Raw genomic sequence first — 12,776 nt, 5'->3', positions numbered from 1 at the left:
AATAAAATACTATATTTGTGTAGATTCAATACTAATTCAATATGCATGGGACTTGCCTAATATGATTTTGATAATTTCTATGTAAAAGACCTGTTCAATGTCATTATTTTAGTAAGCAGAGGGATTTTATCTTACCTTTAAACTTTTTTTTATTAAATTAGAGATATATTTTACTTAAGACAAAAAGCGTGGAAAGATCTGATATGCTCAATTTGTCACGAAAATTGAATTCTACACGAAAATGTTTTATTTACAATAGTTTATTGAATAGTGTAGTTATTTGTATCGTTTATTATTTTAGACATAGCAAATATAACGAATGCTAGAAAAAAAGTTTGATATTTGCTCAATTTCTTAACCTTAATGTTGAGGTTTTGTGCTGATAATGAATAGTCACAATATAACTTTCCACTATCGTGCATTTCAAATAAAAAACAATAGAAATGCATCATGTAATATATTGTCACGAAACTCACTGAATTACCTCGATGAATATGCAGCTACAACGAAGATAAAGAGAAATTAAAATGCAGGAAGCGTTCATTCTAGGTTTGGCAGATTAAAGCATTCTTTTTTATAAATCTTTTTAATCATTTTGAAGACTGTCTGGTGAGACATTAAGATATACGTGATGACTTTTGCGAAACGTTAACACTGAAAAAGACACCAAAGTATGAAAATGAAAACATTTATTGGGTTAAAAAAGATTCTTTACGATTTAAAAAAACTTAAAGAATAAATTTTGTAAAATATAAAAAATGTGACATTGTAAAAACATTTTGTTAACAGACTTTGTCTTAAAGCTAATATAAATATGCATAACGGAAATACAGACTTGGAGGTCGACATCCGTAACTAAATTTATCTCATGTAGATTATATATCCCTGTTCACTACGTCTACAACGTACATAACTTATGATTATACTTAATTGAAAGCTTTCATTTACAAAGTGCCATACGCATGTTGTTTCGCTCTTGTTCATATCTAGTATCTGTAATAATGACTTTCAATGTTTGCATCAGTGTTGGATGCCTCTGCATGTGTTTCTAATTCAGAATACGTATGTTCGTTATTTCCATGAATGGCATTATAATCAGTGTAGGTCGTTGAAGGAAGTTCTATCCCACTAACTTGACCCTGATTTAATCCTAAAGAAGCGTAGTCATGTTGATCAACTCGGTGAATTTCTGGTGTGGCATATTCTGAAGAATCAGATTGAACATTTCTGAAACATGTGGGTGGGATTTTGCCACTGAAAAGGAAAATAAATTCTTTCAATACGTTATTTAGATTGAATCTGTATCACAAGTTTGTTAATACCCCTTTTTATTTGTGTTCATCATTTAAACTTAACTGGTTAGTTCATGTTTACATTCATTAATATATTTTTTTCATTTTCATTAATAACAGTTTCTGTATAATAGTAAAAACAAAAACTTCCTATGTCATCACATAGACACATACAATTTACAATGGTTTGATTAAAATTTTCACTTTAGAAAATTATAATTGTCTTTTAATATATTTGCTAAACATGTAAAATAGGCAAGTATTCATAGAAATACAATACCGTCTCTTTAATACGACGAGTACCACAACTAGCACAACGACAGTGACAGCAATAGACGAAACACCTACCGGAACGATTATAGAGGAGCCTGAAAACACAATTTACTATGGATAGACTAGACTATTATTCATTCAGTTTAGTCGATAAAAGGAAGTTGTATCTTGGATCAGGTTATACTTTACGGGTCCAAGCGATTTTTATGCAAATGAAGTTCAGAAAAGTGCCTTCAGTCTGTGACCATACGTTAGTTTTTGTTTTATTTTAGTATACATGTGCCCCTATGTTTCCTTATACAAAGTTATGGAGCCACACAATACCTTCGTTTTAAGCAGGATTTGAGATAAATAAACATCTTAATGACATATAATGACATGACGACATCAATAAATAAAACAGCAAGGTTCGTTGAAATATACTCAAGTCATTTTGTTGTTTACAACTTTAATGTATATTATTAATAAGTAAAATACAGTGTTGTTTTTAGCACCAGATCTGAACTTTGAATAGCTATAGCAGTAGACTAAGACCTTAAATTAACCAAAGTTAACGCCGAATGAATGATTTTTAAGTTCGTATGACGACAATGAGTTGTTTTTCACATTAACGTCAATGTTTACTATAGTATCTACGGAGCCCCTAAGGTGACATTTTCAACACTTTTTTTCCGGAACTTAATTCGTTTTACGAAATAATAATTCGTAATTACGAAATAATAATTCGTTTTTACGAAATATTAATTTGTAATTACGAAATATTAATTTGTTTTTACGGAATATTAATTCTTTTATACGAAATGTTAATTCGTCATTACGAAATATTAATTCGTTTTTACGAAATATTATTCCGTATTAACGGAATATAATTTTGTAATTACGAAATAATAATTCGTAAATACGAAATAATATTTCGTAAAAACGAATTAAATCTTTTTAGGGTTTCAAAAAGTTTTGGAAATAGTTATAAATAAGGCCTCAAAACTTAGTTCCTGACTGAAAAAAATAAGGCATGTAATATAAATTTTTGTTTTCCCCAAGTTTTGTTAACTTAACACTATCATGGTATATAAACTAGAACAGTCGCGTTGAGCCACAGTCGTGATAGTACACGCGCTAGGAAAATTTAGTTAAGAACACGGACATGGTTTTCTTTTTCGTTTTGTCCAAATTATTGAGTTTTGAAATGAAATATTATGTTTTTATGATCGCACGGTACCCATACATTAAATGTAAGGAATTATTCGTTTTAAATTGATTGATTAGTGAAAGGCCGGAGACCCCCCCCCCCCCATTTAGTTTTACTAATGTACGAATATATGATAAAAGAAAGGAATAATATAGCATGTTTCTGTTTTTCTGATTAATTGCCACAAATACTAAAACATTGCTGATAGGAATATGTTTTTGACAATGGGGAAAAGAGGCCATTTTGGATAGAGAATGACTTCCCACTCAAATAACCCAGTTCACTTAAATATAATAATTTTGAGTACCATTCGGCTCATAATCGCAAGGTTGATATAGGCTTGTAAATGACCCATAAGTGAGATTAGTAGGTTCTTTGTCAAGCTCACAATGACCTTAAATAAGATTTCGTAAAAACGAATTATATTTCGTAATTACGAAATAAGATTTCGTTTTTACGAATTAATATTTAGTAATTACGAAATAATATTTCGTAAATACAAATTAATATTTCGTAAAAACGAATTGATATTTCGTAAAAACGAATTATTATTTCGCAATTATGAAATAACATTTCGTAAAAAAGAATTAATATTTTGTAAAAACGAATTAATATTTCGTAAAAACGAATTAATTTTTCGTAAAAACGAGAATGTCACCTTAGGGGCTGCGTAAGTATCATCACATAAGTTGCAAAATATATCGACATGTAAGTCAGCTACAATAAACAAAACTGAACAAAATAAACCTTCATTAAACCCGAAAGTCGTCCCAAGGAATGTATTTTAATAAAAAAAATATCAAGCCAGGTAAAATAATTACAAAATCGAACGACATAACAACACTTTCAACAAAATATCAGTTCATTAAATGTTATTATGATAGATGCTACAGCCGAAAGATATGCATTTTAATATTCATAAATGAATAACCTATGTCTAAATATTAACACAAGAAAGAAAATGTTCTATCATTTCGTAAATTATAAAGGTAATTTTACTTTGACCCATCTGTGATTCCTTAATCGGAACGCTCGTTGTCTCTGATGCGAATGACCCTATGGAGGTTTTCGATGCTGATGATTCACGAGATACGGATGTTGATGATTCACGAGATACGGATGTTGATGATTCTTTTACATCAGCTAAATTTCAAACATATCACAATATGGACTTCATATCATTTTAAAACAAAATAGAATAATTCTGAAGCATTACTGTAGTTTCGCTTTAACAATATTTTATGTTTGATGATAGCTTAACAATCCAAAATTGCGTGTACCGAATATGGTTAAAGGTCAATTATACATTTACACTGGTCTTGTCATTCACATTCACACGAAATCGTGCTTTATCGCTGTAACGCATAATTGAAATACAGTTTGTTGTAATTTGATTAACAGCTTAGCAAATAAAAAGAACATTTTAATAAATTTCTTCTCATCACATTTTATATCATAAAAATTATATAACATGTATAACTCCCGTAATCCTTTCATTTTAATGTACTCACGTGATTCAAAAAGGGTTCGTTTAGCTACATTACCGTCTTCTGTAAAAAGCATATTTACATGTTCACCTTGTCTTTTAAGATAGCCGTATGATATGTTCATTGTTGTGTTGAATTCTGTTATGAAAATATATAAAGTGATAATCATATCATTCTAAAAAATATTGTCAACTACCATATGATTTTATTTTGACCAAAGAATGATTTGTGTCTTTCTATAAAATTAAAAAATACTGCCAGGTTGTTTTTATATTAAAATGAGAAATGATTATAATTATTTCAGAAGCTATAAATCATTTATGATGGTGCCGGATTGGATGGCCTTAGATGCACACTTATATTACTCTTAGTGAATAAACATGAATTTAACAGAAGTGAATGACGGTACGATCAATTTGTATAAAAAATATGAAAGGACTTTGTCAAATAGTTTTTCATTAGTCGATCATTCGATCGCGTGTATTCGTACAAATGATCATATGATAAAATATGTAACAAAAAATGATAAGATTAAAAAACAAATGTTATCAACTATAAAACTATTGCGATTTAAGTCATTTTCTGTTTTTAAGGAAATCAAAAATTTCATTTGCAGATGCATTGAGTAGTACTGAACAAAACATGATTATACTAAACAGACGCCTGCTTTACCTGCTATACATACGAGTATGTTTGAACTGCAATTTTCTAATCATTAAAGCAAAATCGATACAGAAATCGTTTATAATTGATCAGCCAAGTCTATTTATATATACAATTATCTTCTTGTTGGAAAATGTTTGCCACGATGTTTTAATGAACATACAAACACACCTCTGAACCCATAAATTACAGTGCTTTGTGTAAGACGTGTCCATGTTAAGCTTGTTGCAAGCTCGTAAAGTTGATGTGGTCTGTTTTGGACATCTTCCAAAGTGATTGGGTAACAGATGTTTTTAAAACACTGCTTGATATATGATGCCCATGAAAGTAACGATTGTTGTCCTGCGAAACCACTTATGTATGTTCCATCTTAGAATTAAAAAAAGATGCAAACAATGTTATTGCTTTACAAGTTTTCATTTTCACAGTCCATATGAGTTCGTATACAATATAAATTGTACTCAAATGAACAAAGTACTGCAAAGTATATATTTGCAAATAATTGAAGCAGTGAATATAGGTTATGATACTGATTATATTGGACTTATACAGAACTAATTCTATTGGATTCTTAAAAAAAACTGATTCTGATTCCATTGGACTCGTACACAGTTTAAAAAAATTGGATTCGACTTGCGCCTTTCCCAGTATTGGTCAGTCTGGTTCAAACAGCACATATTTAATGCTTTTTAATTACTGGTAGTCACCAATAACCTTCCTTCTCATGACCTTTCAATCAGCCATTCAGTAGCCGCTAGATTGCATTCTTGAAAGTGTATCAGTATCTCCTATTAACAGTTGGAGAGAGAAAAAAGTGTTTTCATGATTTCTAGACATTACGAATACATATACATACATCATATTTTTTTAAAGATGCATGCCTCCAGATGAGCTAAAATATTTTAAGACAATACAACTTTGGAAAGATAACTAAGATTGTAAGAATGATAAAAAGATTCAAAATTCAAGTACTATCTTATGTGCTGCGAATGACTGATTTTGCAGTATTGATTATCATATTTCTACTGCTGCGTTACTAACGCAGTAAGGGATATTTATGCATATTTTGCCCTCTTTTTGGTAATTTAAAATAATTATTGTAAGTACCGTTTGCAATGTGTTAATTTACTTTCTTTGATCATTTCACAATATGTTATTTTTAAATACAGTTTCAAAATTTTCTTGAAAATAAGGATAAATGTGGAGGCGTGCTGCTTTAAATATATAACCTGAAATTGATGCTCAGATACGAACAATGATAGAATCTTATGTTCCTCAGTTCCAAGTAAATTTCTTTTTGTAACGTAAAATTAACGACTTGTCCGACTTTGTGGATGTTGATTATTTTGTAAAACTGCTTCTATGTAATGGATGTTTTGATTGGTTGGCAAAGCTTTATCGGAAAAAATGACAGGCAGGTGGGAACTAATTGTTAATAGATATATTGAATTTTTCGCATGAATTGGAATAATACTGAAAGTTGCTAAGCATATTTACTTTTTGTTTTGCAGACACTTTTATATGGTAAACTACAGGATTGCCAAAACGTTTCACTGTATTTATCAAAAGCCAAACATTTTTTATCACTTGTAACCGCAGGTCCAAATATATCTGAAATAAGATTAATGAATGTTAGTTGCTAAAGTAACAAAGGGTAAACATAATATATGTTAAATAGGATTAAATGCACGAGTTAACAATAGCTATTCTGTCTGACACATGTTTATTTGAAGATGTAATGGTTAAGTATGAGGTTCTAATGTGCAGAAACTTATTCACGAAAGCCCACGGACAAAATAATAAAGATTCAGATTTTATTACAAAATACATGTGGGTATTATACCCAAGAGTACACAACATATATTCAAACATACATACAAACATACATACAAACATACATACAAACATACATACAAACATAAATACATAAAAACATACATACAGACAGACAGACATTAAATATGTACATATATTAAACATTTACTGCATATTTGAGACAAACGTTTGGTTAAATATTAACAGAATAATCATATTACAGCAAGGTTTTAACAAAGAACATGTTTTACATAATGCTATCAATTAAAAACCATTACATTTATCTTCCTAGGTAAATATAATTTACGAGTATTCAACATTTGTTCTTAATTCAAACATAAGATTATTAATTAAGATACACATTGATAATATTTTCATTTTGAGATGTTAACAGTTCAATAAATGTTAGTATATTTGGTTTTTTCCAAAAAATATTTAATATATAAACATTTTCTCCAAACATTGTACTGTGGACATTCTAATGATACATCTTCAATTTTGATTTCATTTCATTAAAAGGAATTGCTTCAGGTTTATGCCATCTACCAGTTTCTACTTTTAATCTATATGAAGCAGTACTAAAATGTGATTAAGATTTCCTGAACTTTTCAACACCCATACTTCATTGAAGATTGTAACAAAAACATAACAGACATCCCAGGACATTGAATTTAGTTTAAGTTCTAAATATGACACACACAACTTTGATATATTTTGTACTACTTAACGGAACATTTTTAACCAGTATTTTAAAACGTTAAAAGCTATCATTGTTGATGTCCTTCCTAGTTCACCATAGATAAAAGAAATTGTAATTGTGTTTCAACTCCTAACAACTGCTTACAATACTTGAAATATATATATTCTTGTTCAGTATTATCAAGAAATCCTTATATTTGTGATCCATAGTTAAAAAAAGGTAGAATAAGTTTATCAAATAGATTCAGTTTATTTTCAACTAACATACAAGCAAATCTCATTAGTGCTTTTTCAAGTTTATACAGTGCCTTCAATACTTGTCCAAAAAGTGTTTCAAAAGTCATATTAAAAGATCCGTCTACAGAAAAATCAATGCCTAGATATGTAAACAGTTTCGAAATTTCAAGTTATTAATCTTTACAATAAATATCATTGAAGTTATGTCTAAGTCTACCCCTTTTCTAAAAATCAAAACCTTTGTCTTTGCACAGTCCACCCATCACAACATATTTCAAATAATCATTTTTATAAGCCCTCCTTCAGACATAAAAATCACTTTATCATCTGCATATAACAATAAATAAAAATTCTTAAAAATACGCAAATCACTACTTTTATTCCCATTTAACATAAAATATTCTTTTACATCATTTAAATACATGGAAAATAAAAACGGCTAAAGGGATTCGCCTTGTCTTACTCCCAAGTAATATATATACTCTTCACTAATAGTAGTATTGTATTTTACTCTTGATCTAACTTTCCCATACATAGACCTAATTATATTTAACATTTAACCTTTCACTCCAAATTTTATTAATTTATACCACATAATAATCAAAGATTTAGTGAAATAAAAAAAACAACAGCAAAAAACAGCATACAACTTTTATTTATTATTACATAAATGTGTTATAATACCATATAGTACATTGTAGTATAAAGACATAATAAATAGTGCTCATGTTGTATTTTTCTTAATCCCGCCTGCCCACAATTTTTATTGTTCATTTATTACTTATGTAAAACGTTTCCTTAAAGATGCTAAGAAGAGTAATACCCTTATAATTGTTAGGGTCTATATCCAATTTTAATGAATAGGTACAATAAAACCTTCTGTCCAACTTGATGGAAAATAACCTATATCAAACGTTTGATTAAACAAAGAAACTATAACCTGTAAAATGTGACCAAACTTAAAACACTCATTTAGTAAATTATTAGGCCCAGCTGATTTACCAACATTTAACTATTTGCAAGCATTAATAATTTCAGTACCAGTGAAAGGAACATTAAGTTCTACCTATCGTTAAGATATAAAACATCTTCATCAGCTTGACAAAATACAGACTCCCAATCATTTATAGACTTAAATTATGTTTGAAAATCTCAAGTGGTTAGCTTACATTTATTATTTTCAGAAACAGAGCCTCTTAACATTTTCTAATATAACCTAGCATTACAAAGCCTAGCTTTTTTCTAATCAAATTACATTTATTATTGTACATATTTTCAAAATTCAACATATAATCAAGTAGAATTTTAAATATAGATTGATCATCAATATTTTCCCGACTACTACCTGTTGGGGTGTTATAAAATAAACAAGCAAATAAATCATTTTCAAAATTAAACAACCATATAAAAGACATACAGTCTAATTAATCTAAAATCTTATTTATGAGCTGAGTTCAAGGGAAATAAAACTGTTTGTAAATGTTGATATAAACATATTACATAGTTTTTAGTTGTAGAAATCCAAAAATGTAGATTTCCGGGGCAAACCGAAAGTTTGAGCATCTTTACGGAAAAGCATAGTGTACATGGAAGATGAAAGTGTTGATTTGACATAGTATATATTTCCGGTATCGCATGGGCGTAATCATGTCCACGGTTTTTACTTTATATTTTTTAAACCTTGCACGTGGAAACGCTTTGGAAATTGATATAAATCTTCAGCATAGAACATTTTTGTCGGTCATTTATTTGAAAATTATGTCAATATTTATGAATTTCTAAATAAAAGTGATATTTTTTTGTGAATAAGGGCATATTTTAATAAGTGGAATTATATTAATCCGAGGTTATATCACGACATGTAATCGCTCCGGGTTGATTTTGAATATTTCCAGAACTGATTTGGATTCATGGCACCGGATTGATTCCAGATAAAATGGATTCACTAGGTGAGAGAATATTAACAATAAACTAATTTACAGCTGTTCGTCTTCGAATATTTTACTTGCAACGAACATTGTAATGTTTAAGGATTTCATATACAATTTTATTAAGGTTTGTAAACGGTCTTTAATCAGTTGAAATCGAAAAGCAAATTTCACATGTAGTGAAGTATTGGTAAACACATCAAGTTGCAAAAAGTCATTATCTTTGATTTTTCATAATCATGTTATAGAAAAAAAAATTCAGCGACAAGTAATGTAATGTAAACATGTAGGGCATCAGATTGATTAATATTCAGGCAAAACAAGGCAACGGGCAGGTGTTTGGCTGAATCAGCCACCGAATTCTTACGTATAAGTTGAACAAAGGCTCATCACTATAATCTATCAATTTGTATGGGCTTAACAAATATATATTATATGTATAAAATTTCAAATATCTTCTTAACAGTGTCGTATAGCTGGTTGCACAGGCTAATGAGTCATACACGCTATATTAAAAAAGAATGACAAGTCAACATGTATATACATATATTAGGGTTTTTATTTCTTAATGTGCACTATGGAACATGACATGATTTATGAGTATTATAGTGCAGGAGATGCATACGGACTGACCTTATGTCAGGATGATTAATATATGTAACTCTAAAACGTGTGTATTTATATACATTATAAAATGTCCTTAGGACAGGTTGATATTATATATACTATTCTCAAATGTCAGAGTAGGGGAGTTCGACTTTGGTATTCCACTCGTTCACATGTGTGTTTGTATTTGTATATTAAAAGTATGTAACATCCGTGAGTTCTTCCTCCGTTATACGACAACGGTTGATTTGGCGCCTAAGACCAGCGATGTCGAAGCGACGATTTTGGATAGCGGGACACAACGAAGTACCTGTAACAGAAAATTAAAGGTGAGTGATCGTTAATATACCAGTAATTTGCTAATTTTGAAGATGTCAGATCAAGAAATAGCTACAATTTTTGAAAATTTGTCAGATAAATTGAACAATATTTCAACTATCATAGGTACACAGGGTTTATCAGAAATAGTACAAAATTTTGATGGAAATTCTAAATATTTTAATGACTGGATAAAATCTATAGAAAAATATGCTATTTTAAAAGGTTTGGATGATAATAAAATAAAATTAGTCGCATTTCAATCAAGTAAAGGGACTGTAAGCGATTTTATATGTAGATATTTGCGTGATAATCATCGTAATTCGTGGGAACAATTAAAAGAAGAAATAAGTACTAGATTTGGGGAAATTAAAGATTTACATCATGAATTTTATCTTTTGAGAAATTTAAAACAAGATTTGGGAGAAAGTGTTCAAATTTTTGGGGAAAAATTTATTAATTGTGCTGAAACCGCTTATGAAAATTATAAACTAGGAGATAATAGTTTAATTGAACTTCAGTTAATAGAATTGTTTACGGATAATTTAGCGCATAATTATTTAAAACTTAAACTTATGAGAGAAAAGCCAAAAACTTTACAAGAAGCAATTACTTGCGCAATGAATGAACAGAATTTCAGAGCTAGATTTTCTGCCAGAGTAAAATTTTCTAATTCTCAAAATCACGCAAAATATAATAATTACAGAGCAAATAATTGTAATCATTATTAATATATATATAGGGATGGCAACGAGTACTCGGTTAACCGAGTACTCGATCGAACGTCCGAATATCGGTTAACAAAATTGATATTCGATTACTCGGAAAAAAAATAAAATTTCTATTTATTTTAGATTTAATGAGATTGGTGTCCAATTAGTTTAGAAATTCGGAGATATACATGTATCTTCATAAATACCTGTAAAATGCAATAAAAACATCCTTGAAGAGGTGCGAAAATTATATCGTAAACATAACGAGTGATCAACAGTTTGACACGCGCATGGGATTGAACACCTGTGTCGCTTACATCATTCGGCCTCTTATGATATTTAATGACCTTTAATTGTGTAACAGTTTGTAGCCGAAACTTGTTTTAAGGTAACCGTTTTGAAAACAGTAAAGGGCCGGATTGTTATTATGAATGTTAGATTAAAGGTTGTAATTAGACCCAATTATACGTTGTTTTTCTTTACTCAATAAAGGAGAGTAACTCCCTTTTCTTCCTTAAGCATATAAATCCAGAAATATCATTTCTTTTTTATATCTTGATAAAGTTTTTGCTTAGAATAAGATATTAAAATTTCCATAAGAGTCAAAATGCCGCCTGCAAAATCTAATGCCTGGAAATATTTCAAACGCTGTGCTGATAGCAATACTGTTAAATGTACATTATGTAGCTGCGAAATGACGTATACTGGTGGTACTACAAACATGATAAATCATTTACACTTAAAGCATCCTTCTGAAAACAAAAACTCTGACGCACAGAAACAACACTCAATGGACATATTTGTGAATACGCAAAAATAAAAAAATAAAAAAAAGAAACAACGCAAAGTGAAAAAATCCCACAGGCTATAGCAAACATGATTGTAAAGGACTATATACCTTAAGTATATAGTAGAAAGTGAAGTTTTCTTAATTTGATGCAGAGAGTAGTGCCAGAGTACAAAGTCCCGTGTAGAAACACAGTAAAATCGCGTATTGAGAAGAGATACGATGACGAAAGAGAGTCTCTTGTCAAAAACATAGAAAGTGTCAATCAGTTTCTGTCATCACTGATACATGGACATCTAACACTACTGACAGTTACATGACTATTACTGAACACCATCTAATTGATGACTGGATGATAGAATCTAACGTGTTGATGACTCGCGAAATGCAAGAGAGACACACCGGTGAAAATCTCTCAAATAAAATGAAGGACTGTGTATCTGAGTTCAGATTAGAAAGAAAAGTTGGGTCGAGTGTACATGATAACGCGAGAAATATGCAAAGTGCTAGTGAAAAGTGCGAGGATTGGGTTGACGGGCTGCTTTTGACATACGCTTCAGTTGTGCGTAAAACTCCGCACTTGAACTACACATGTACCAAATGCTAGTAAAATATCGGCTTAAAGTAGAAAACTTGTTGGGCACTTTAAACATTCCACAACCATAACATCAAAGATGAGAAATTAGACAGAAAGTGTTCAAAGTGCCTGAACATGAACTTATTCAAGATGTGCCAACGAGATGGAACTCAACGCATCTCATGTTAGAGA

At 30.0% G+C, this 12,776-nt stretch overlaps 1 protein-coding gene across 1 annotated transcript; it reads right to left on the bottom strand.

Moving 5' to 3' along the window:
- Window positions 1-672: 672 nt before the first annotated feature.
- On the bottom strand, window positions 673-6,515 carry LOC132737462 (uncharacterized; the record flags this gene model as incomplete). The annotated part of the gene is given in 6 exon segments (XM_060724751.1): window positions 673-1,254; window positions 1,573-1,660; window positions 3,754-3,897; window positions 4,266-4,379; window positions 5,076-5,273; window positions 6,402-6,515. Coding segments are annotated over 6 exon segments (926 nt in total), but the record flags the coding sequence as incomplete, so codon positions are not given.
- Window positions 6,516-12,776: the final 6,261 nt, after the last annotated feature.

Source organism: Ruditapes philippinarum, unplaced genomic scaffold (genome assembly GCF_026571515.1).
Source record: "Ruditapes philippinarum isolate M1 unplaced genomic scaffold, ASM2657151v2 ctg7034_1_1_1_1, whole genome shotgun sequence".
Taxonomy (NCBI): Eukaryota; Metazoa; Mollusca; class Bivalvia; order Venerida; family Veneridae; genus Ruditapes; species Ruditapes philippinarum.
This window is presented reverse-complemented; position numbering and strand designations above follow the sequence as displayed.